This window comes from Cantharellus anzutake, assembly GCF_015039405.1.
Source record: "Cantharellus anzutake strain C23 chromosome Unknown EI90scaffold_19, whole genome shotgun sequence".
Taxonomy (NCBI): Eukaryota; Fungi; Basidiomycota; class Agaricomycetes; order Cantharellales; family Hydnaceae; genus Cantharellus; species Cantharellus anzutake.
In genome coordinates this window covers 324,719-347,958 of record NW_024066969.1, presented here as the reverse complement: position 1 = coordinate 347,958, position 23,240 = coordinate 324,719, and the positions used below count along the sequence as shown (strand labels likewise).

The following is a 23,240-nucleotide window of genomic DNA, read 5'->3' as shown; positions in this document are numbered from 1 at the left end:
GGTCCACGCACAGACAGGGATGAAGTGCATTTGAACGTGCTGCGATCTTGCATAATTAGTTGGTAGTAGAGCAAACGTTTGTTGTGACTTGGACGAGACCCAGAGGCTGGGATCCTGAGGAAGGGCTTTGGATGAATGTGATCTGCCGGATCCGGAGTTGTTCTTGTTCCCGTACCCGGATAACCGTGAACACTGATTGCCGCACGCAGCTGCGCATATAATTTTACGATGTCATAGAGGCCGGAGTCCTTGTAAGCAGGATATCAGCTTCAATAGATGTAGTGTCAGTGGCAAGTCAGTTCTATTACCCGGGAGCGTCGTTGCTACGTGGCAGTGCGACTGTCTACACCGTTGAGAACGTACATGGGGGGATCTCCAATAGTGTTGGTCTGGTGTGCAGCGTGAGCGTGTCAGGCTGAGCTTCATCAAGAGACGCTGGTCCCTGCCTACAACATACGGATAATTGCGCGGCACCGATAATAGAGTTCGTGGGAATTTCATAATCCTCAAATGGGAGCCTCGCGCCGTTGCTCTGAGCACCGGCAAGCTTTGCCGGTGCCGGCAGACAATTTGTCCCGGTATAGGGCTGGAGTGAAATCCGCGCTGATTTTCCCAGGCTTTGAGTACGTCCTGCTGCTTTTTAAGACGCTGGGTTGCTTGGAAAAAGCAAGGAAAGTTAGCTATCTCTGCTTTCATCTTTCTGTTTTCTTCCGTTGGTCTGTCAGCCCCAGAACACAAACTACTACGAACGCTGTCATCCTCTAGTTTCAAATTATGGCTGTCCGACCTGGAGATTTCAAGCCTTATCGTTCTTTGAAGGAATGCGATGAGATTCTCACTGCTCCAGGCTCCATGTTCGAGATCCAGCAGACTCTTATCAGAGGCGTGATGACCAAAGTGTTTAAGAACGCTCCCAAGGTATGAGTGAAGCTCGCTTTCGGGTTGTCACCCTAACTTGACCGTGCCTCGTCTTGTGGGACTTGTGAATGGCTGCTGATCGGCGCGCACACGCATAACAACATGATCGTCGCGTCGTTGCTAGAACGCGCGACTCTTCTTGCTGTGGTTAGCAAACACCTATGCGGACCGTGATTTCATCGTGTTCGAAAACGAGCGATGGACGTATGCTCAGATGTTAAGAGGAGCGTCTCATGCTGCTGGAGTCTTTAGAGATGTGTATGGCGTGCATAAAGGTGATCGAGTCGGGATCGTTATGAGGAACTTCCCCGAGGTGAGGGTTTTTCCAAGTATTCCCCAAGCGCATCGCCGCCTTGTTTGCTCTACATCCTTGATGCTCATACCCCTCGTGGGTTACATGCTACATGCGGCCTCGCCTATACACACTTGCATATATGTGTGAATGGTTGCCATCCATCGGGTGGTGATGAACTCACGCAAAACCTATGCTTATACTACCGTCCTTATGTTTATCAACAGTTCCTTATCAGCTTCTTCGCGTGTCAACTTTTGGGTGCCGTTCCGGTCCTGGTCAACGCTTGGCTATCGGGGAAAACAATTTCGTATTGCCTAACACACACGCAATGCAAGCTGATCATTTTGGACTCTGAACGTGCGGATCGATTCGAACGGCACCTTGAATCCACCCGCATAGAGGCAAGGGCGAGTGGTACGTTGGTCGTTAGGGCTCATGAAGGCAGAGGAAGCTGGGAAGGGACTAGAAATTGGGAGGCGGTGATGAAGAAGTATGCTGGGAAGGGAGAAGAGAAGAGTTGGTTGAGGGAACCGGAGTGCGAACCTGAAGATAATGGATATATTTTCTTTACAAGTGGAACGTACGTGATTCTCGATTACTTCTCCAATTATATTAACGTCCTTTGTTGAAGGACTGGCACGCCGAAGGGCGTACTAGGCTCTCAAAGAGCACTCATCTCGGCAGCGTTCAATCCTCCTTCTATTTTCCTGCGGCAGATCTTGCGAGAGAACGAACCGGCAACCATCACGCCCCCAGAGAAACAACGTGCAACCCTTATCAGTGTTCCGTTGTTCCATGTTACCGGACTTTGTGCTAGTGTTATGGCAGGAGCTCTCGTAGGGGGTAAACTGGTTCTGATGAGGAAATGGGATCCTGAGATTGGTGTGGTGTTGAGCGTCCTTCACTTTATAGTTGCCTAACAGTTGTGGCGTACTTTTTAGCCGTTGACCTGATCGTGAAAGAGCGGATCACCCTTGCTGGAGGGTACGTCATCCCTCTCTCCATTTGGTCCATTACAATCCACCTCATGGATTTCATTTGTTAACTAGCGTCCCATCCGTTGCCGTGGACCTTCTCGAATCTGAAAAGTTCAGGAATAGTGAGCATGAATTGGAAAGTATTGCCTATGGCGGTGCTTCTGCTCCACCTCAGCTCCCGAAGAAACTTTCCAAGCTTCGTTCACCTGTTATGAAGTCTGTAGCAAAGATTGTCTGTCTGTCGATCTGCCGCTGACAATACTGACATCTCTTCGGTTTTTTTCAGTGGACAAGGTACTTCCGTGTGCAGATCTTCATCGTGAAAGTGCCGTTGATAACGATTTTTCGTTCAACAGGGTACGGACTTACTGAGACGGCTGCTGCAATTGTGGGCGTTCTTGGTCAAGACTCGTTTACGCGACCGACGACCGCGTGGGTTTTCATCCTCTTGCTCTCTCTTCGATTTCGATTTAGGATGATCTAATGGAAAGGCTCGCACAATTGCAGTGGATACCCGAGCGTTGTCAGTGATATCCTTATCGTAGACCCTCGTACAAAGACATCTGTCCCCATCGGACAAGCGGGAGAAGTTTGGTTGTGAGTGTTGGATTTCTTTCCTCTCCTTCCAAAGTTGGATGTCCGTCGTGTATTGCTGTGAGCACTGATTTGATCGCATTGCGCTGTTTAGAAAAGGACCCACCGTCATGACTGGGTATTGGAAGAATTCGGGTATCTGATGGTTCCATATGTAACATACTCATTGCTGATGCAGAGTTTCACTCATTTCAGAAGCAACGAAGAAGGTTTTGACGCAAGACGGCTGGTTCAACTCGGAAGACATCGGCTATCTTGATAATGACGGCTTCCTATACATTTCAGGACGAGGTTCGCGGCTTCTACTCTTCTTTGAGGTTGTCGAGGAACCTTCTGATTTATTCTTCCCGTTATCTATCTGCAGCAAAAGACATAATTATTCGGGGGGAGAGAATATCGTACGTAAAGAGGCCGCTTTAACCATCAATGACACACGTTCGCAGACCATGAAACTGATGTGCAACCTTCCATGCCCCTCCCTTGACAGGATGTTGTTGCAGTCGAGAATGCTTTGTATGACGATGAGAGGGTGTTACAGGCAGTCGTCGTTGGCGTTCCGGATTCGAGATTAGGTGAACTGCCGGTGGCTATCGTTCATCTCAAGGCCGGGAGAACCGCCACGGAGGGAGAGTTGATTGCTCTGACCAAAGAGAAGTACGTATTTCGCCCTCTTAAACGCGGGGAAATCCCCCCCCCCCTTTCTGATTCACTATTTTTTTTTACTGTAGATGTCCCGCATTCGCAGCACCGGTTATGGTAATTTTTGTGGACAAACCTTTGGAGGCGAATGCTGGCGGGAAGGTACCCAAGATTGGACCTCGTGCTTTGGCGAAGGAGGAGTGGGCTAGGAGAAAGGCTGGGGCGAAAGTCAAAGCGAATGCACGGCTCTAGCTTCCAAAAGGCCCAAGTACTTGACGTCATATATACCATAGTTTCGGCATATCCAACGTGTTCTCATATCGTGTCGTAGTGCCTGGTCGTTGTACCATCAGTGGGGCTGGGCCCAGGAGCGATTCAAATTAGATCTAAACTATATTGTTCTTCGGGAACTTGTTCAACGGCCTGCCAGTGAGCTCAGAGTCATGTCTGTAGCGTCCCTGCCCGTGGGGACGATATCATGATGGGTTAAGCGCACTACGTCCATTCAGGCTGGGTCATGCCTGCGTTCGTTCCGGTGTCCACGCCGGGGTTTCGGTCTTTGTCGACTTCCACCTTCCACCTCGAATCCGCACCTAGAGGCTAATTTCCCTAACACTTTTACTCCACTTAACGCCGCTCCATTCGTGCGCTTCCAGACACAGAATACTTCCAGCCTTCTCTTGCTCATCCAGACCCAAACGGACTTATTCAACCCAAAAACGGCGTCTCCAAACCAAAACTCTGCTTAGACCTCCACGGCGACTTCATTCTTGCGGTTCCAAACATAGGATATCACTCCCGACCTTCCCTCGATCGATCAGACTCAAACGAACTCCGATTATCCTAATCTTGATAGCGACTGGAAAAACCTTTCGCGCGACGCCACTTTGATCCCAAGGGCAGATTTTACTCCCTAGTTTCTTACCCCAGGATCCCCCGCCTAAAGGAGACAACGGGCCTTGAGCATCCCAATCGTCCAGCACCACTTAGAGGGCCTCGTTTGCTGTGGTACGTATTCCCTCCGTCGTCTATATTCGCTTCAGTTCTGTTTCAAATAAGTAGCCCCCATAAGACCGCCATCACTGCAGTACTTGCATTCGTGTCGTCTTCCTGTTCACACTCCACTCTGACCTGTCATTGATCTATGCTTTGAATACCTCTCGCCAAAAATCATATTACGTTCATACGCAATCTTCGCTTGCCCACCCCTCCTCTTCATCCTCGCCCGGACAAGCTTACAGTATGCCTAGGGGAAATTGCAGCATCACTACATCTCCTGTCAAGAAGTATCACCCATATAACCCAACGAAACCAAAACAACACGCGTATATACACAATTCCCACATCTTTGAGATCTTTGAGAATAATGACCCGTCATCCCAGAAGCCCAAACAGGATTCGCGCAAAGCCGGCTGACCCTGCCCCTCAACCGACTCACAGCGTCTCGCTAGCTATGCTTATTCGCCACCATCAGCGGCGTGAACGTTCTCCAAATCGAGCGTTTCCCTGCTCCCGCTGCCGCTCGTCATCCCTTAACACCAAGCCCCTATCTTCGTTTGACCACCGGAACCGGCCGCTTCGGACGCGATATAACACATCTCATCGTTGACCCGGAAGCTCATCATGGGACTATGGGCATGCACGTCGATCAGATGATCACTATTATCTCCGGGACTCGTGTGACACACTGCCTTCCGCTGAGTCGATACCCGCTGGGTCGTTACCAGAGCCACTTCGCTGCTCTCCATCTTCCACACGTCCCAGCCTTTCTGATGAACAGGAAAGTCGGCCAACAGAAGCGGATGTACTCGGAGGACTTGTTTGAGTATGATCGATTCAAAATATTGAAAATGACATCGGAGGCAGGACGCAAGCCGTTCAATTTGGTCGAATCATGCGTTCCTGCGCTTCTGCCTCATCCTATGTCGATTAAACGCTCGTTTCGTCAGCGGATCTATCCCTCAGAAGGATCTTTGTATCCTCGTGTCCTCAACTTCATTTCAAACGAGGCAACGCAGCTTTTTAATGGGTTCGAGCTAAGGTCAAATGAAACATTAAGGAGGTTTGGTAGTTCTCCATAGGACTTCTTCGAATCTATTCGTTGGCAGCCCAGAATCGGCTGTTACGCCCTTAAGGTTGCTGAGGATCCTCTCATCCCTCGGAACAAGCCAACCTAGAGGGAAAAGCATAGGGGTGGGACAGCTGGCATACATCCCTTTTGCCTGTTCTGCCCTTTTGATGCACTCTGAGTACAGTCATTCAGGTGCCAATGGTTTTCACCCTTCAATGGCTGATTTGCATGTAATGCCTTTAGTTCACAATGATATTTTGTACAATATTGTAACAAAATAAGACTATTGGCCATGAAATAAATTGGCTGAATTGGACACGAAGTAAAAGAGTTATGGCACTCTACCATCCATCCCTTACATCCACTCTTCAATAGTTCATTTCGTGCCTTCCCCTCCACGCCCCCGCTGTCCTCATGCCGTCAAGAGTATACAGGGGCAATAAACTATGTGCGGCACCGACAATAGAGTTAAAGACATCGTGGGAATCATACATAGTCCTCGATTTGGGAGGCCACGCTTGTTGCACAAGGGAGATGCTGAAATGAAATCCGGGCCGAGGCTTCGACTGCAGTTCCTCTGATTTTAAGACGTGGATCGTGACCATCTCTACCTTGAACCCTCACTTTTCCTTTTGGTCTGTCATTGGCTTGGAGCGTGAACTGCTGCGAGCGCTGCCATCCTCTAGCTCCGAAACTATGGTTGTCCAGCCTGGAGGTTTCAAGCCTTATCGTACCTTGGAGGAATGCGATGCGATCATCACTACTCCAGGGTCCATATTCGAGGTCCAGCAAACTCTTATTAGAGGCGCGATGACCAAAGTGTTCAAGAACGCTCCGAAGGTATGGGTGAAAACTTCCCTTGATGCTTTCAAGTTGATTGATGTATATCATCACGTCGTTGCTAGAACGCACGACTTTACTTTCTGTGGTTTGCAAAGAACTATGCAGACCGTGAATTTATTGTGTTCGAAAATGAGCGATGGACGTATGATCAGGCATTTAGAGATGCTTCCCGTGCTGCTGGAGTCTTCAGAGATGTGTATGGTGTACATAAAGGTGATCGAATCGGGATCGTTATGAGGAACTTCCCTGAGGTGAGGATAGGGTTTACTGTTCCCCAAAAAATATCGCTGCCTTGTCTGCCCTACATCTTTAATTTCTCATGCACCTCGTGGGCTACATGCTGCGCACTGCCTCCCCCGTATCCGTATGGATGACTGGTTACCATTTGTTGGGTGGCGGTGAAAGCTGTCCTCATTTTCTAGTGTAACCCATGCGCACTTCTGCATGATCCGCTCTGGTCAATCCTTGCCAGTCCAGCTATGCTTGACACTTCCCATCTGAGCCTTTCATGAGCTATGAGATAGATTATTAACTCACCTAATACCCACGCTTACACTACCGTTCTTTTGTTTGTCAATAGTTCATCATTAGCTTCTTTGCGTGTCATCTTCTGGGTGCCGTTCCAGTCCTTGTCAATGCTTGGTTATTGGGAAAAACAATCTCGTATTGCCTAACACATACTCAATGCAAGCTGATCATTCTGGACTCTGAACGTGCGGATCGATTCGAACGGTATCTTGAATCTACACGCATAGAGGCAGGGGCGAGTGGTACGTTAGTCGTCAGGGCTCATGAAGGCAGAGGAAGCTGGAAGGGGGCTAGAAATTGGGAGGCAGTGATGAAGAAGCATGCAGGGAAGGAAGAACAGAAGAGTTGGTTGAAAGAGCCTGATTGCGAACCTGAAGATAATGGCTACATTTTCTTTACGAGCGGGACGTACGTTCTTCCCTGTTTTTGGGCCTTTCCAAATACTCGCCCACTAACATTCTCCATTGAAGGACTGGGTTGCCGAAGGGCGTATTAGGCTCTCAAAGAGCACTGGTCTCTTCGGCGTTTCATAATCCTTCCGTTTTCTTGCGGCGGGTCTTGCGAGAGAATGAATCGACAACTATCACACCTCCAGCGAAGCAACGTGCATCGCTCATCAGTGCTCCATTATTTCACGTCATAGCACTTTGTTCTGGTGTAATGGCGCGGACTTTCTTAGGAGGAAAGCTGGTTCTGATGAGGAAATGGGATGTTGACGCTGGTATGGCATCGAATGTCTTTCACTTTATCGTTACATAATTGCCTAATAGCGTTGGTATACTTCCTAGCCGTTGACCTAATCTTGAAAGAGCGGATCACCTTTGTTGGAGGGCACGTTACCTTCCCCCCTGATCCATGGCATTCAATCTCATGATTTAATTCGTTAACCAGTGTCCCATCCATTGTTGTAGACCTTCTCGAATCCGAAAGATTCAGAAATAGCGAGCATGAATTGGAGACCATTTCCTACGGTGGCGCTTCTGCCCCATCCCAGCTCCCGGCAAGACTTTCCAAGCTTCGTTTCCCTGTTTTGAAGCAAGTGGTCAGATTGTTGAGTGTAGTCGGCTAATACTAACATGTCTTTCTCAGTGGGCAAGGTACTTTGGGGGTGATTCCTTATCGTGAAATTGCCATTGATGAAGTATTTCGTTCGCTAGGGTACGGACTTACCGAGACGGCTGCTGGAATTGCAGCCGTTTATGGTTGGGACTCGTTTACGCGACCGACAGCCGCGTGGGTTTTCACCCCTCGCACTCTCTCCGATTTTGTATCATCTGATAGAACGCTTGTACTATTGCAGTGGATACCCTAGCGTCGTCAGCGATATTCTTATTGTGGATCCTCATACGAAGACATCTGTCCCCACTGGACATGTGGGAGAAGTTTGGATGTGAGTGGTAGATTTTCAAAGCTGGGTGTCCATCGTGTTGTGAATGCTGATTCACATCGCGTTGGATTGCGCTGTTTAGAAGAGGACCAACAGTCATGATCGGGTATTGGAAGAATCCAGGTATGAAGCTAGCGGTCGCATTCGTAACATATCCGTTGCTGATGTGGAGTTTAACCCATTTCAGAGGCAACGAGGAGGGTCTTAACGCCAGACGGTTGGTTCAACTCGGAAGATATAGGGTATCTTGATAGAGAGGGCTTCTTATACATTTCAGGACGAGGTTCGCGGCTTCTGCTCTCATTTGAGGATGTCGGGGAACCTTCTGATTTCCCTTCTCGACCTGCAGCGAAGGACATAATCATTCGAGGGGGCGAGAATATCGTACGTCAAGTCTACCTTAGTCATCAATAGCCCAAGTTCGCAGGTTATGAAACTGATGCGCAACCTTTATCCCCCCTGACAGGATGCTGTCGCAGTTGAGAATGCTTTATATGACGATGAGAGGGTGTTGCAGGCGATCGTCGTTGGCGTCCCCGATTCGAGATTAGGCGAATTGCCAGTAGCAGTTATTCATCTCAAGCCCGGAAGAACCGCCACGGAGGAAGAATTGGTCGCTTTGACCAAGGAGAAGTGTGTATTTCACTCTCTCGAAGATGGGGGACTTTCTGACTCATCCTTTACTGCAGATGTCCGGCATTCGCAGTACCAGTTATGGTGATGTTTGTAGACAAACTTTTGGAAGCGAATGCTGGTGGAAAGGTACCCAAGATTGGACCTCGTGCTTTGGCGAAAGGGGAGTGGGCCAGGAGGAAGGCCGGGGCGAAAGTCAAGGCGAATGCACGGCTCTAGCCACTAGATTATCGATGTCAGTTTCGGCTTGCTCAACATTTCACTGAGGTTTTACGTGTATCTCAGTGAGCTAGCCCAGATCAGATCTATAATTAGTGTCATGCTGTTCCTAATGAACTTGTGGAACAGTTTCCTTCGGCCCAAAGTCAGTTATGTGGATCATGCGGATTATGGTTGTAATATATTAATCCTGGGGACGAGCTTTCTACATAAGATCAAAGGAGCCGGTAATTAGCCCTTCCAAGGGAGATCCCGGGCATCGTCCATTCTTCAATATGCACACCACTAATTATGTGCTCTATGGGAGTGTATTTTATCTATCCCTCCTTTGGTATTCATGGGCAAAACCAGACTCATACCCAAATACCGCGCATGTTAGTCTGACATGTACCTCAATCAATCGGGGGAGACCAGCGAGCTGTTCTACGGTTCGTTCCTCCATTTCGAACTGTCGTTGGGACCACAACAGCTGCATGATCAAGCTCGCACCGAAAATGTACACTCTGTACCAGTTGCCGAGTCAACCCATGTCAGACACCGACTCAAATCTAATGCTTCATACTTAGAACAGAGCCATGGGTCAGCCGAGTTCGCGGATATTCGCGACAACGTGTTGCCATGGAATCAAGGCCTAGATCGCTTCCTATCGCGCATAGCGATAAATATTTGAGCTCCGCTTCATTGATGCCATCGTCGTACGAAAACTGGAGTCCAGCACATTGTGTCGATCTCACGCACCTGAGAGGGGAGTAGTAGCTGAGCCTTCAGCACGAAAGAGGCCGTTCGAGACTCATCGTAAGGTACCGGAAATCGAAGAGAGAAGATTCGAACCATGTGCACGAACCCAAAGCGAGTCAAGAGATAGCGAATTACATAATTTCCACTGATGGAAGCTTCTTTCGCGTCCCAATGGAGATAATTTCTGTCCAGAATTTCGTTGTCCGATGAGCTAAACCTATTCAGGTGCCGTTTCTTCAAATTACCCTGAAGGCTGTTGCGTTATTTATGTATAAAGCATGCTGCGACAGATTTTTTGCAGGGGCACCGGTTTTGACAGGTGTTTGCAGGGACATACTGTGTAGTGTGAATAAAACGAAGCCTGAGAGGAAAACGGATAGAATTAGGTACCTACGGGCGCTCCTCGCTGGCATTGTGTTCAAAATAGAAATTGTTCGGCGATCTGCGGATCAAATTTAGATAGGGCATGATGATGGCAGGCGAAAAGAGACACATAACTGTGCGCGGAGGCGAAATCATGATCTGTAAGGCTGCAAGCGTCTTGACGGAGCTTGTGTGTGGGGATGCGTGTCTAGGAAGCGCTCGGCACCATAGTCTATGATTAATCAAGGAGTGCTGTAAATTTTACATTACACACATCAATGAGTGATGCATGAACGACGTTGAAGGATTCTCTCTCTCAATTTGGGATTGATTCGGGCATGGATCCATGGGATCATCGTTTGTTGTGATATAAGTCCATACAGGTTCGCGGAAGTTGCCGCGCGCACGCCCAGACCCAACCACGACCACTCATTTCTTCTCCCCACACTTGCTCAATAAGACAACGGCCTCCCTACGATTGTGCCAAAGCGCTTCTCTGAGCACCCCCCACTCCTTTTCTTATATCTGTGGATCCGTAAGGTCCCATATTTTCGTTTGATTTCCTTGAATTGTCTCAATGCACCATATCCATCCTCTGCCCAACCCTCTTTTCCGCCGTGATTGCGTATCGTGCCCATCAAGACCGCCCGCTTGCAACTGTAACTCGAATCAAAACTGCATCCTTACGTCCCAGTGAGTAGTTCGGGCAGGCTGTCACTGATTGCGAAGGACGCTCATCCTTTATCCAGATCGTGCGACTCCTGCGCAGTTGCCTCTTGCGTCGACCGCGCAAAGCCAAGCTCAGGAGGCGCATCTCAGGGTGCACTCATCGGCTCCATTGTTGGTGCTCTCGTTTTCCTCTTTCTTGTTCTAGGTGCCTTTTTTTGGTGGAAGCGTAGGGCGGGAAGACGAAGTACTGCGGAGCCAGCGGCTACGAAAGAGAAAAATGCAATGAGTTCTGATCCAAATACTAGACCTGCATCTGCAGCAGCAAGTACGCGTGTATCCCGAATGCCCTCCACGCGCGGTTTGGACGTCGAAAATAACAGGGGTGCTGATCCATTCTCTGATACAACATCTTCCCATTCGGGGTCGCGTCCCTCCTCTCGCCAAGCTATCCCCATCGGTATGGAGAGTACTAGTCCCACTGGGACGACATTTACGGTTCCTGTGCGCCCTCAACGCTCACCCGAGAACCAGCTCAAGGAAGACCGCGTTCTGTCGAATCAATCCCTCGAGCCTCCACGACTGAACTATGCTCCCTCACAACGTTCCGGGTTCACTGTGGACTCAGTTGATTCTGCTGCTAGCTCAGCTATGGATGCACTGTATGAGAGCCCCACAATTGTGACTGGCGGCTCAAGGCAAGTCATTGGTGCTGTTCGCGCAGAGGTTGTTCAGGTTGGTTCCACCTCTGGTTCTGCAGTGACGACGCCAAGGTCGATGTCGCAGACGCGCCGCGTACAACCTGGTCCATCGCCTTTGTCAACGAGCTTCAGCAGAAGTACCACGTTCCCTCCTATTTCTGAAGATCCCTTTGCGGATCAGGCGAGCATGAGGAGTCAGAACACAGCCGCAACAAACATGACCTTCGGTGTCGCGGGTAGGATGACTCCTGCTAGAACGTTGTCGCCGAAGTCGGCAACCACGGTGGGTTCGCCTCTCAGGATGGATGGGGCGCGAACGTCTCTTGAGGACCTGAGTCATCCTCTGGCGCCTGGTGCGGGCGTGGGTACCCCTCCCGGTTCTGTTCACACCACAGCACGCAGTTCCCCGTCGTCTAACCATTCTTTTGCTGTGGACCCGTACCCTGGCCTTCCCCCACCCACACGGAGAAACTCTAATGAATCCTTTATCAGTTCGGCATCTCGTGCCGACAGCGTACTTGCCGCGTTTCCGTTCGTTCCCCCTTCTCCATTGCCGAGCTCTCATGCTAAGTCTCCGTTGAGCGTCGTGTTCGACCCGAATCGCCAAAGCAACGGATCGAGTTTCACAGCTTCTTCCGCTCCTCCGCTACCTACCTCTCGCCTCCCTATGGTCTCCCATAATGCTTTCCCATCCAATGTCCCTTCATCGGAAGACAATACCATGCTCGTGCCCCCTTCGAAGGAAGCCCCAAGGAGGGCGTCTCGTGCTACGAACGCGCTGTCGCGAGTGTCTACCGCGTCAAGTGTGTTGGGCGGGTTCCATTTCCAGTTCGATGATGGAAGTGTTGAGGCTGTTCCAGAGATGCCGCCTCTGAACTCAGGGTTGTTCGGCCACCCAGATGATCAAGAGTATAGTTTGAATGCGAGAACGAAGCAGCCGATTGCAGCTGAGGTGGGAGGCACAGGAGAGGTAGGGGAAGACATGGTGACGCCTGTGGAGCATGTAAAAACGAGTAGCGAGAGGACGGAGGAACATCGGGATGTGGGTGGAGAAAGAGCAACTCTGGATACCCTTGCGTTGAGCCAAGCTGTTGCCGCGCACAGGCTGGACTATGACTAACAATTCCTTTGGTCCATGTGGGATTGCATGTATTCTCAAACGTCGATTCCTCCTGGTCTATTCGCGCGACTCATTGTGTCTTACATTCCTTATTCTACGATCCATACTATCTTTTATTTGCACACACTGTATCATTCCTACACATAGTCATCCAATCCTCCACAGCGCCCCCATAGCCCCTCTCCTCCGCTGCCCTCAGATTGCGGCACTCGTACACCAAGCCATTCCGGCGGTGCCGCGATTGTCAACACGGACTTCTAACTTCGCTTCTCGTGCCTTCATACCCATCTTTCTATCTTTTCTCTCGGCTCCTCTCACTCGGCTCGCCAATCACCACTGTTCGGATTGGCAACGAGTTGTAGTCCGCCTGAGGGGCAGTGCCCCTCTGTTTCGCCTGGTGATATAAATGGTCGCAGATGAAAGGTTTCTTCAGATTTACCCTTATCCTATCGTACAGAGTGTGCTTTTTTTTTGTCTTTGACTGAAGTAAATGTCTTCCGCTCCCCAATCCCCAATTGCAGTAAACTCCCACACACTTGAACTGAAGACATCGTTATTTTTTTTTTCCTTAGCTAGTCAGTATAGCATCGAATCGAAGGTTACCGTCGTTAGTTTATCAAGCAGTGTACGGTAATTGACACACTTAGGTGCCCCAATTCAACCACTATGAATTTGACCACTCACAGATAAGGGTCCAACTGGCCGCCTGTCGCGGCAAGCGCCCGCTGCTCTTCCAATTTTGACTCTTTTTCTATCAATACTACCCACGAACAGCTGGTACATGCATCGTATTAGAGGGCCGCTTTTTGTACATAGTAAAGAACGTGATCGATGGCTGCCAACGACCGGTACCGCTGTATGCACGACCACTAGATCCCTAGCTCAGTTACAATACATCGAGGATCATATAAGCTTGGATTGATACCGGCCCTCTGTATTGCCATTGGACCGAAGCTAGGCGGCGGAATAGTTAGAGGAATCAGAGGAGCGATCGCTCAACTGAACGTAAGTTATGACCAAGCGTAACCTTGATCGAAACATGATCGCAGATCATGATGGTAGCATGAAATCAGCGGGAAGGGAAAGACACCACATGCACACAGTGCATGTGAGTACAAGCCCAGCAGCGAAGCGGGGGTGCGTTACGTAGACGCGCGAGCGCGATAGCACATTGTAGAGAGTAACTTCATACAGACTGTTGCAAGTCTGAAACATGACTTATAACCAGTCAAGCATACGACAGTACTAAGTAAGCTGCAACAGTAAAGAGAGATACGAATAGACGAATAAATTCAAACTGCAGCATAGGCGATTTCTAGGAATGGTCGGGCTTCTGATTCATAACTCTTCGCTTTGACTCAGGATGTACCCAGCATATTCCGGAGTCGCACCACCGACACAATTGAAATAAAAGCAAACAGAAAACCCATTTGTGCTGTCGGGCTGTATTTTTAAACTCACTGTATTTGGGACACTTTAAAAACTGATCTATAACACACATGGCTACATTTCCTTACCTCAGCGCTCTTGTTGAATCGTGGAGATCGGCCGAGAGCATCAGTGTAAACTCAATTTTTTGAATTACGGAGTTTGCCCGGAATTCTGAAAATAGCAATATTAACGATCTAGGGAATTTTCCGACAACTGTCAACCTGGCTTGAGCTCGCGTTAATATGTTAGCACGATGTGTGAAAGGCATCTGGACCAGTGTAAATAGTGAGCTTCCAACACACCTCCAGGCTTTGTAGCCGTTTGATCTATGATCTGCCTTTGTATTTCATGAAATAGTCCGCCGACGCAAGGGAAAACTTCGTCGGTTAGTAGACAACATTCCACTTGAACTCATCACAGAGGTGCGTGTATGAAGTTTTCTATAGGGAAGCTTGCCTTTAGACTGTGTTTGACAGATCTGCTGTTTCCTCGATCCACAAAGTCTCATGTCTCTCGCTCGTACTGCAAAAATATTCGCACGTCTTCTGTTAAAGCCAGAGCGTTCATGGGTGTGGCGGGTGTCGCGAGAGAGCTATGTCCCTAATCTGCCGCCCATTCACGAGGACCTTACAGAACAGCAATATGCCGTACTGGCTTTTGGGAATGCATGCCAGGTATGGTACTATCTATTTCTGCATGTTTTACACCGGAAAACTCTCTCTGATGGCGCGGGTCTCTAAGAGTTGCGGTACCACAACGACTTGTTTCAAAGTGAGCTGGCGCTTGCGGAGGCGTTGGTGTAGAAGATGCTATAATCAACTGTATGTCGCTTTTCGGTGGCTCCCCGTATTCTATGTTTAACATGCATCCAGTCCACAACATTCCGGGTTTTGCGACGTATGGATTCATCGAGAAGAGGTAGAAATTGCGGAGAGACATGAAGGATGTAGTCGGTTGATCCTACACCAAGATACCATAAACCGTGAGTTGAGCCCACCCAAACTACACCCAGCAAAAATACTAGGAAGAATTTTCGAAGGATGGCCTGCACCTGGCCATAGACCAAGAACTATTTGTCCTGTGGATGAGCTTGAAGGCTTAAAAATCAAGCTGAACAAACTGAGTGACGTGGAATGGGAGACATTTGTTTCCACACGCCTTGCTGAGCGAAAGGTGCTAGAAATGGTACATCTTCATTCCACTTCACTTGTGTTCTTCTGGTGACACATTCTCAGCATGCGGAATTATGCGGCAATTGGTATCGTGAATGAACGTGGTAGGGAACTGTATCTCAAACAAGAGTATTCCACATCGTGAGTCTATTTGTTTCATGATTATGCACCTGGTTTCACTTTCGATTACTGGCAGCCACGAAAGCATTCGGACAACGCTGATAAGGGCGGGTTTCTGATGATGATGAGTCTGATTTGTTATCCCCCTGATGCATGATCACGCAACAATAGTGGCTGTTTGTAATTTAATGGAGGTACGAGATCAGCGGCGATCGTTGAAAAGAGACTGACCAGTGTTGATTAAGAGACGTTATATAACCGAGTGTCAACATTGGTTTCGGGCTGTGTTTCGGATGGAGAAATACATTGTAGAATAAGCGCAAGGAACAAGTGATGGTTTAAAACTCGTATTTAGAAGAAAACTACTAAGATTCTTTTGTAAAGGGGGTTTTAATTTGTGTGGAGGGAAAATTTGTACGTCGGAGCATATTGGCACTGAGTTCGGAGAGAAGTACAATGTCCTTATCCCTTCAGCGGGACCATGGTACCAAAGCCTCCCAATTCATTTTTGAGCTACCATAGTCTTGGACTTGGATAGTTGTTGTACAAGTAGGATACAGTGTATGACTTAGAGATCCCATCTCATCATCTCATGGTCACTGTTATTCTTTGCCCGAATTTGCTTTCAAAATCTGGTTCAGTTCTTGCCGCTGGACACAGTTCTCATATTTGAATGATGCAGCTAAGGCATCCAACTCCTCCATAGTCAAACCACGGAAGACTTACGACGAACATAATCAGTAAAGATGCAGGGTGAATGCAGTGAAGGGGACTCACGCTCAGCGTACTCCCCACACAAGGAGTCGCTCAATAAGATATGACGAGTCACTCGTTCCTATACAAGACAAGGTAGGTTGACACTGAATCTCAGTAGTAAGTGGCATTCAATACCACTATTGGGAAAGCATCAGAAGAAGCTACCGCCAACAAGCCGGAGGGTAAACGCACAATGTTTCTTTGTACCCCATGCGCTAGGATACTTATTAAAGTTGGGAACCTGGAGACCGAAGAAGCGGGTTAGCAGAAGCACATTTCAGGTATTACCCCAGACCCCGACTTGTTCATTGAACCAAGCTATAAGAGGCTCAAAAACACTCTCAACAGCTGTCACATCTGCCCCCCATTCATCGGCAGCCAACCGCCTCTTCCTAGCTATGAATTCTCCAAAGCGTTTTAGATATGGAGATTCCGGCGACACGTAGCTGTAAACATTAGTTGAAGGAAGCGGCTGAGGAGTGTGCAAAAGCTAGCTTACACCATGCCTTGGAGGCCGATGTCTTTGTAAAGCCAGATAGACCACGATATTCCTTCCTGCGCATAGATGGAGAGCTGGTCCTTGAGAAGGTGATACCGCTGTAGATTAGTTTCTTGCCAGTTATCCCCATCGCGAGGGGATGAATATACCTAAGAGTAAAAACTTAGTAAGAGACAGCCAACAGTTTGAACGAAATGAACCAACGCACAGGACCAAATTCTCCATTCCAGATTGGCACGTTCGCTTTGCCATGATATTCGACTTTATGATCATATTGGTCCCACAAATGCTGCAGCTGTCGTTCCGAACCCTGATGCCATGTTGTGTCAAGACCCCAACATCTCGCAAAGTCACGGTCTTACCGAGTACGGCTCACTCCCTGGAAATCCATAGATTGAGTAGTCATGAATCGCGTAGACAGAATTGGGCAGAGGGCTCTTAAAACTACGAGAAAACGTGTTGAATAGGACTCTAGCGTCACAAGGGCGATGACCACTTGCTGGGAGAAGTCAAGCTGTCTGCTGCATTAGCCAAAAACAATCGTTAACCACATTTATCATGGACGTACAGCATACTGCTCCGAGAATATTAGCAAAGAGGAAGTCCAAAAACAGTTCAACACCAACCGTATTTCCGTCCAAAAACAAAATATGATCAGGATCTACCCCTCGGATGGCCTTCTCGACCCGTTCGTACCAGTTCAGTAAACGATAATGATACTCGTCCCCAGGTTCATTAAGCGGGTTGTAGCCCGCTACCCACGTATTACCTTTATAACGGGCAGCCAAGGCTTCCCACAAACGAATAGCGCGATTCTGGAAATCAATGTGCTCCCAGAACAACGCCGTGTTCGTTGGATTATCGCTGTGCCAGTTTTGATTCTGGGCTGAGAATCAATGTGTTCAGCAGTATTTGTGAAGCACGAGATAAACTCAACGTGCTCACCACCAGGAACGGTATGCATGTCCAGAACGGTGTAGATACCATGGCGTGCACACTGGGAGGGAGCCGTCGATCCAAGATACCCTGACATGCTCCTGGACCATTTACTCACAATATTGATGATTCGATCAAGCCAGAGGAAGCCACGCTCGTCATAAGTACCCGGATTCATGTCGTCTTCAAAGTGCCGGTAGTTGAAAGGTATTCTATTGCCCGAATGTCGTGTTTTTTTTTTTATTCGTGGTGGGTGTGCTAAACCTACCTCAGACAATTGAACCCCAAAGACGCATAAAATTCGGCGTCCAGATCATCGAAGAAGTATTCAAGGAGCTTTGAGAACACAGGTGAGAAAAACTTTTCTGCAATGAGCGAGGGGTGAGTGTCATACCTTGTGAAAAAAATAGTTGGATTTGTGCTGCGATCCGCCCGGGTTGTGAAAGTTGGTGAAATGACAGAAGATCTGTGCAGTCACGCACCTCCCCGAGTACCTTCTGAACCGCCCGTCTCATTCCTTGTTCATGACCAGCGTATCCTGTGATCTAGCCGCCGCTTACATCAGGGGTGGACCGATTCCGGGGACACGAGAGCGAGTCACTGCGTACGACTTCATTCAGTAAGTAAGGGAGGAAGGTTTGACAGAAAAATGCGATGATAGCCCTGCTGAGGCTCGCTCCTCACAGTTTTCCATGTTCAAGTGACCTCCTAGACCAGCTCCTTTGAGGACGACTTTATTCCCGTGTACATCGACGATCTCCATCCCGCGGGTGCCTAGGATACCAGAGACAGCTGCGTTTGGGGCTGGGGGTACGAAAATCTTCAAGTTCGACATGGCGGTTATGGTTTGAGATATGGGGGACAACAACAACAGCTTTATTATCTGTGGAAGTGTAGACGATCTCAAATTGCTTGCGCGAAGCACGGGTAGATACGGCTGCTTTATCCGTAACACAATCGGTTCAAATTACCCGTTCGGGTATTATACAGGTGGGAGGGGCAATGGCTGCATGGGGATGAATAACGCAGGCCAAGTGATGTACACAAAGCCAAGTAGGGGACCGGGGTCTGGCTAGCAGATGTTCTCACGTTTGTGCGGGGCCAGCATCGATGTTGATATTTATTTGTATCGGATCCAAAAAGTAGAAAAGGAAGAAATTTCTCTTCAGTTCTCTTGCACTTCTTCCCACCACTTCTCGTTATATCGAGGTAAGTGTTCAGTCTGGCCCCATGCACTTCTTACAATAAGCAACCCCCTCCACACACTCGCGAACGAACGGTGATGATACATTCATCAGCTGAGCAGATATATATATCGTGCTGAAAAACACTAGACTACAGCGGTATCTGAGTTCCCTTCGCTTCAGTTGTGGCGGGCGGTTTTCACCCCAATTGATTTTTGGTTTTCTGCTGGGGATGTGGCTAAATCGAGCTTTTACTTTTTCAGATTGTCAACAGTGGATGATACTGCAACCTTTCCGCATCATCGGCAGTGATCAGTGACGCGGTTGGATCAACTCCTGACCTCGTCGCCGGGTTTTTCATCGTGGAACAAATATACAGTTATTATGTGAATGTATCTAAAGTTTGTTTTAAGTCCGTTTGTAGTGCAAACAATTACGTCCCTTTGGACCATTCAACCTCAAGTGTTCGTTACTGCTGCCTTTTGAGATTCTTTTGGTTCCTGGATTGGGAAAGTCAGGATGTGTTGTGAAAGGAATACGATGTGCTGTCGTACCGCTATTGGAGCTTCATCAAGGAAATCTGGGACGGTATCCAAATAAGCAGATGGATCCTCTTCCGTTTCGACATCTAATGCTTGGAGTTCTGTCGGGTCATACAAGTGGGACATCCAAATATGAGACGATGATGATTTCATTTCGTTGCACACCGGGGAGGAGGGGAAGTGAAGGGTGTGACGCACCAGCTTCCAAATCTGCCTCATCGATCTCATCAGGTACGGCATATGAACGCCCCATAGTCTCTTGGATCTCGTTTGCTTGCTCAAGTAAATCCGACATTTCATCATGCATCGACTATTGTTTCCTGTCAGTGTCAGGACAAATTCATTGTGTATGTGCGGTTTCGAAATTGGGCCTTCACCTCTAATTTGTCCACATCAATCTTCCCGTACCTAACCACCATGTGCCACCCCAAGTCGGATAAAGAGCTCAATCAACATTTGCGCGACTCTGGAAATGCACGTTATAATGCTTACTGCTTCCTTATCTCCTTATTAGCAGTCTTCATAGCGTCCACGGTTGCCATCGTATTCCGAAGGTTCTCGGTCGCCAATGCTGCACTGTACATATATAAGCAACTTCTATGACTACGAATGAGGAACGAAAACTAACCTTTCCATGTTGTATGACTGCTGCGTGAGCTGTGCCAGCTGCGCCTCATACCTATTTTGTTGGCCAGGTCACCTTAATGCCCCCCAAACCATAAACGAACAAACATTTTCTTTTGGCGTAAAACTCTGAGGGCCCTCTCCTGAACTGCATTCTAAATAAGGGGTGCCCAGAATGAGTAACAGATCCGATTGATTATTGTATCCATGACATTCGTTACCTTACCGGGTCCATTCCGCATCTTGGCCATTTGGTCGCGGTAACGTACAAGCTCAGCGTCGAGTTTGGCTATCTTTACCTCCACACTTGCTGCCCTTTGGTCTGTCTTGAAAATCTCCCCCTTTAGCGCGACGCCCCAAATAAGTGGGAGAAGCAGTACAATCCACTGACAGAGGCGATGGCATCGCTGAGAGATGGTTTTGGTGCTTTGGATGCAGAGGAACCGAAAATCCTGTTCATGTTTTGGATCAAACGAGTGGCGAGAGAGTTGAAAGAACAGTGTTGGACTCCTATGGGGCGGATTAGCTTAGGACGATCGATTTAATTGACTTGTTTGAACACGTGATTTACAGCTCCCGGGTTTGGAGCTCCGCGTCGCGACGGCTCATTGGGCAGAGGCTGGTAACCCTGCCAGGCTTGAGGGACGGGTGACCATCATGTCGCGTTCCATCAGCATTCCTAGGTCATCATCAGTGTATCGTTCTCCAATGTCAAGAGCACATTGGATGGATGCTCATCGTCATTCTTCGTCGACTTCTTCGTTCAACTTGGGACAGAGTAGTTCACCCTCGCCGGCGACAGGGTTGGCTACTAGCATCGGCAGCAACAGGTGGACATCTACGACCCCGAACATGGGATCTCATTACGGTTCAAATGCTGTGGATGACCAGAATACTAGGCAGTGGACTTTTACTGTCAGTAGACGCCGCCCCGAAAGGTTGTCCCTGACGGACACAACTCAGCACCCACACCTTACATAACAGGCATTCGAATGGAACATTGAGCAAGTTTCATCACTTTGTGATATAGTCGAACATGCAAGTTCTTCTGAGTCGCGTATCGGAAGCGAACGAAATATTGTTGCAGAAGACGACGAACCGACCCATCCTGCTTTGAAAGAGGCACCTTTCCTTGGTGATAGACGTTGGATGGTTGAGATAAGTGCGTGAAACGACTTGTTTATTTTAAATTCTCGAAATTGTGTTTGAGTACCCATGAGGCTTCAGTACTAATCTCGTTATGGCAGGACGAACACATTCTGTAGAATCCTCGGAACAATTGGACCCCAGTACCCTCCTCTTCTCTCGTTCATCTGGGAGCACCACGAGCGGTGGCGTCACCACCACCACCGACTCGGTGGTTTCCACGGAAGTTCCTCGATTGTGGATGAATGTTACCTCACTTGTGACTGGACCCCCAAATTCTGCAAATGAACCCACAACGATCATGGCTGCTATAAAATCACAGGAAACTAGCGTTGGCGAACGAGGAGCTCCAAGTGAATGGGTATGGGAGACTTGGGATCAATTCACGTTCCGGGATAACAGTGAAGTTTGGGGTGTGTGTCTTCTTCTCTTGGAGCGGTTTTTGTTTCACAGTATTTGAAACCTCTCTCACCGTACTTAGAATGTCCATTACCTACTCTTTCCTCTTTACTCGAAAATCCGCGGATTAGTGCCTCGGACATGTTTGTTCTATGCATCCAGATCTATACACCTGTTGGCCCTCAATTTCCTCAACACCCATCTGCTTTTTACGTTCCTCGGGATTTACTGCAAGGGATAGAGGATTCTCTCGATAACTCTCGTAAGGATTGCCTTTGGTCTTTTGTCATCCACTTATCCCTTGCGCTACTTCCACAGACACTGGTGACGTCCGTTTCGTTTGTATCGAGCGGCTTCCGAACGAACGTCCTTCAAACTCTGATACTCGTTCTTCTGACACTGCTACTTCATTCGCTTACCGTCCCCAACAAGTTCGCAAACGGGTCATATTTGCACATAGTGATCTCTTAAAAAGGAGAACGGAATATTTTAATACGATGCTCTCATCCCGCTTCGCGGAAGGATATCACCCATCGGCGCCCAGTGAGCGGCGCGTGCATGATGTAGTTCTAGAGGAGGCTGATTTTGTAACAATTTATTGGCTCTTAAAGTGAGTGGTTGAAAAGTGGTTCCAGATTGGTATTCACGGGTGTTTTTGTATAGGTGGGTGTACGCAAACTGGCTGCTGTTCAAGGAAGTGGATGACCCTCGCGATGCTGTGAATGCGATGGGAGCAGGATGGTCTGCGAACTGGCTCAACCTTGAAGCCGAAAATGAGTGGGAAGTAACGACGCTGATAGCTAGTAGTCCGACAACTGGTGATAACTCGAGTGTGGCCAGTACTGAAGCGGGTGTAGATATGCGGCGATCTCCGGGGCGATCCCCAGCAGGTAAGCGACGCCTGATTACCAAGCCTCCGTCAGATGACAACTCGTGGGTGTTGCAGTGCCGTCACCTTCGTCCCAGACTGGTCGCGTAAGCAGGCCTTCTCCGGGCGGAACTTGGGCTTCTTCGAATTCTTCTCCGGTATCGGCCGTCTCCAGTCGAAGGGCAGGCCCCACAACGTCGCCTCCTGCTCGGTCCCATGAGGGTGCTTCAGCGAGTGCCGGCGCCCCTCACACGTCAGGGACAAGAACGTCGTCTTCTGCCGCATCACCACGCAGTGCACGGGTGAAGCGGTCCTCCCCCCCAACTAATGATCCGCATCCGCATCCCACGCCTGCCCCTCCACCCGCATCTGCTCTCTCGATTTATCTCGTTGCCCATCGCTACGGAATCAAGCCTTTGGCTAGCCTAGCAGTTGAACACACAATGAACACCGTCACGCCTCAAACAGCTTTTCCGCTTTTACTCGCTACACAGTTCTTTTCTGAACTCAGAGGCCTCCTCGAAGATTACATTGTGGACCACTGGGATCAAGTGTCGAGGTCTGAGGAGTTTGATGTTTGCTGCCAGGAAATTGCTGCGGGAGAGTAAGCCGCGTCCACCGGGTTTGCGATGTTGCTGCTTATGCGATGCTCATTTCCACAGATGGGCTGCATTTGAAGGAGGCGCCACACTTTCTGCCTTATTCCGACGTTTGCATCGACCTACCTCGAGTAATTAATCATGTTTCCTGCACTTCGGTTTTTAGTTTTTCCCCGCACCCCTTTCAGGATCTCCTTGTACGATATTAATTCTTGATTTGTTTGAGTTTTAGGATAATGATACGGACCCGCCCACTGGCGACAGACTGGACC

At 48.7% G+C, this 23,240-nt stretch overlaps 8 protein-coding genes across 8 annotated transcripts; 6 read left to right on the top strand and 2 right to left on the bottom strand.

The window, feature by feature from the left end:
* Positions 1-774: 774 nt before the first annotated feature.
* EI90DRAFT_3154030 (long-chain-fatty-acid-CoA ligase) lies at positions 775-3,675 on the top strand (the record flags this gene model as incomplete). Its single annotated transcript, XM_039065905.1, has 13 exons — positions 775-918; positions 1,043-1,231; positions 1,438-1,793; positions 1,845-2,095; positions 2,155-2,197; positions 2,263-2,406; positions 2,477-2,484; positions 2,547-2,622; positions 2,698-2,787; positions 2,879-2,919; positions 2,980-3,182; positions 3,272-3,438; positions 3,513-3,675. 13 exons carry the CDS (start codon positions 775-777, stop codon positions 3,673-3,675), a joined length of 1,875 nt encoding a protein of 624 aa, XP_038916974.1.
* A 2,515-nt stretch (positions 3,676-6,190) lies between these two features.
* EI90DRAFT_2918188 (long-chain-fatty-acid-CoA ligase) lies at positions 6,191-9,104 on the top strand (the record flags this gene model as incomplete). Its single annotated transcript, XM_039054640.1, has 13 exons — positions 6,191-6,334; positions 6,400-6,588; positions 6,918-7,273; positions 7,336-7,600; positions 7,675-7,700; positions 7,757-7,884; positions 8,008-8,098; positions 8,166-8,255; positions 8,335-8,375; positions 8,440-8,535; positions 8,602-8,636; positions 8,719-8,885; positions 8,942-9,104. 13 exons carry the CDS (start codon positions 6,191-6,193, stop codon positions 9,102-9,104), a joined length of 1,791 nt encoding a protein of 596 aa, XP_038916973.1.
* A 1,678-nt stretch (positions 9,105-10,782) lies between these two features.
* Positions 10,783-12,692, top strand: EI90DRAFT_3015728 (uncharacterized protein; the record flags this gene model as incomplete). The annotated part of the gene is made up of 2 exons (XM_039056921.1): positions 10,783-10,898; positions 10,955-12,692. 2 exons carry the CDS (start codon positions 10,783-10,785, stop codon positions 12,690-12,692), a joined length of 1,854 nt encoding a protein of 617 aa, XP_038916972.1.
* Positions 12,693-14,365: 1,673 nt separating this feature from the next.
* On the top strand, positions 14,366-15,572 carry EI90DRAFT_3015727 (uncharacterized protein; the record flags this gene model as incomplete). The annotated part of the gene is made up of 8 exons (XM_039056920.1): positions 14,366-14,408; positions 14,481-14,545; positions 14,600-14,797; positions 14,865-14,944; positions 14,996-15,105; positions 15,136-15,308; positions 15,404-15,436; positions 15,492-15,572. 8 exons carry the CDS (start codon positions 14,366-14,368, stop codon positions 15,570-15,572), a joined length of 783 nt encoding a protein of 260 aa, XP_038916971.1.
* A 445-nt stretch (positions 15,573-16,017) lies between these two features.
* On the bottom strand, positions 16,018-18,441 carry EI90DRAFT_2918148 (glucan 1,3-beta-glucosidase; the record flags this gene model as incomplete). Its single annotated transcript, XM_039054637.1, has 15 exons — positions 16,018-16,136; positions 16,193-16,250; positions 16,344-16,412; positions 16,473-16,617; positions 16,671-16,819; positions 16,879-16,980; positions 17,033-17,114; positions 17,283-17,556; positions 17,616-17,667; positions 17,725-17,818; positions 17,875-17,942; positions 18,001-18,027; positions 18,089-18,151; positions 18,215-18,216; positions 18,291-18,441. 15 exons carry the CDS (start codon positions 18,439-18,441, stop codon positions 16,018-16,020), a joined length of 1,455 nt encoding a protein of 484 aa, XP_038916970.1.
* Positions 18,442-18,757: 316 nt separating this feature from the next.
* On the top strand, positions 18,758-19,142 carry EI90DRAFT_3053976 (uncharacterized protein; the record flags this gene model as incomplete). Its single annotated transcript, XM_039060055.1, has 1 exon — positions 18,758-19,142. A coding segment is annotated over one exon (195 nt), but the record flags the coding sequence as incomplete, so codon positions are not given.
* On the bottom strand, positions 18,758-20,464 carry EI90DRAFT_3288884 (vacuolar protein sorting-associated protein 60). The gene is made up of 9 exons (XM_039067131.1): positions 20,348-20,464; positions 20,178-20,282; positions 20,065-20,111; positions 19,961-20,011; positions 19,825-19,908; positions 19,710-19,740; positions 19,531-19,642; positions 19,345-19,433; positions 18,758-19,290 (listed from the first exon to the last, which is right to left on the bottom strand). Exons 1-9 carry the CDS (start codon positions 20,414-20,416, stop codon positions 19,249-19,251), a joined length of 630 nt encoding a protein of 209 aa, XP_038916968.1. The 5' UTR covers positions 20,417-20,464; the 3' UTR covers positions 18,758-19,248.
* Positions 20,465-21,439: 975 nt separating this feature from the next.
* On the top strand, positions 21,440-23,164 carry EI90DRAFT_3053969 (uncharacterized protein; the record flags this gene model as incomplete). Its single annotated transcript, XM_039060054.1, has 6 exons — positions 21,440-21,515; positions 21,584-21,763; positions 21,820-22,111; positions 22,165-22,391; positions 22,448-22,973; positions 23,032-23,164. Coding segments are annotated over exons 2-6 (1,238 nt in total), but the record flags the coding sequence as incomplete, so codon positions are not given.
* Positions 23,165-23,240: the final 76 nt, after the last annotated feature.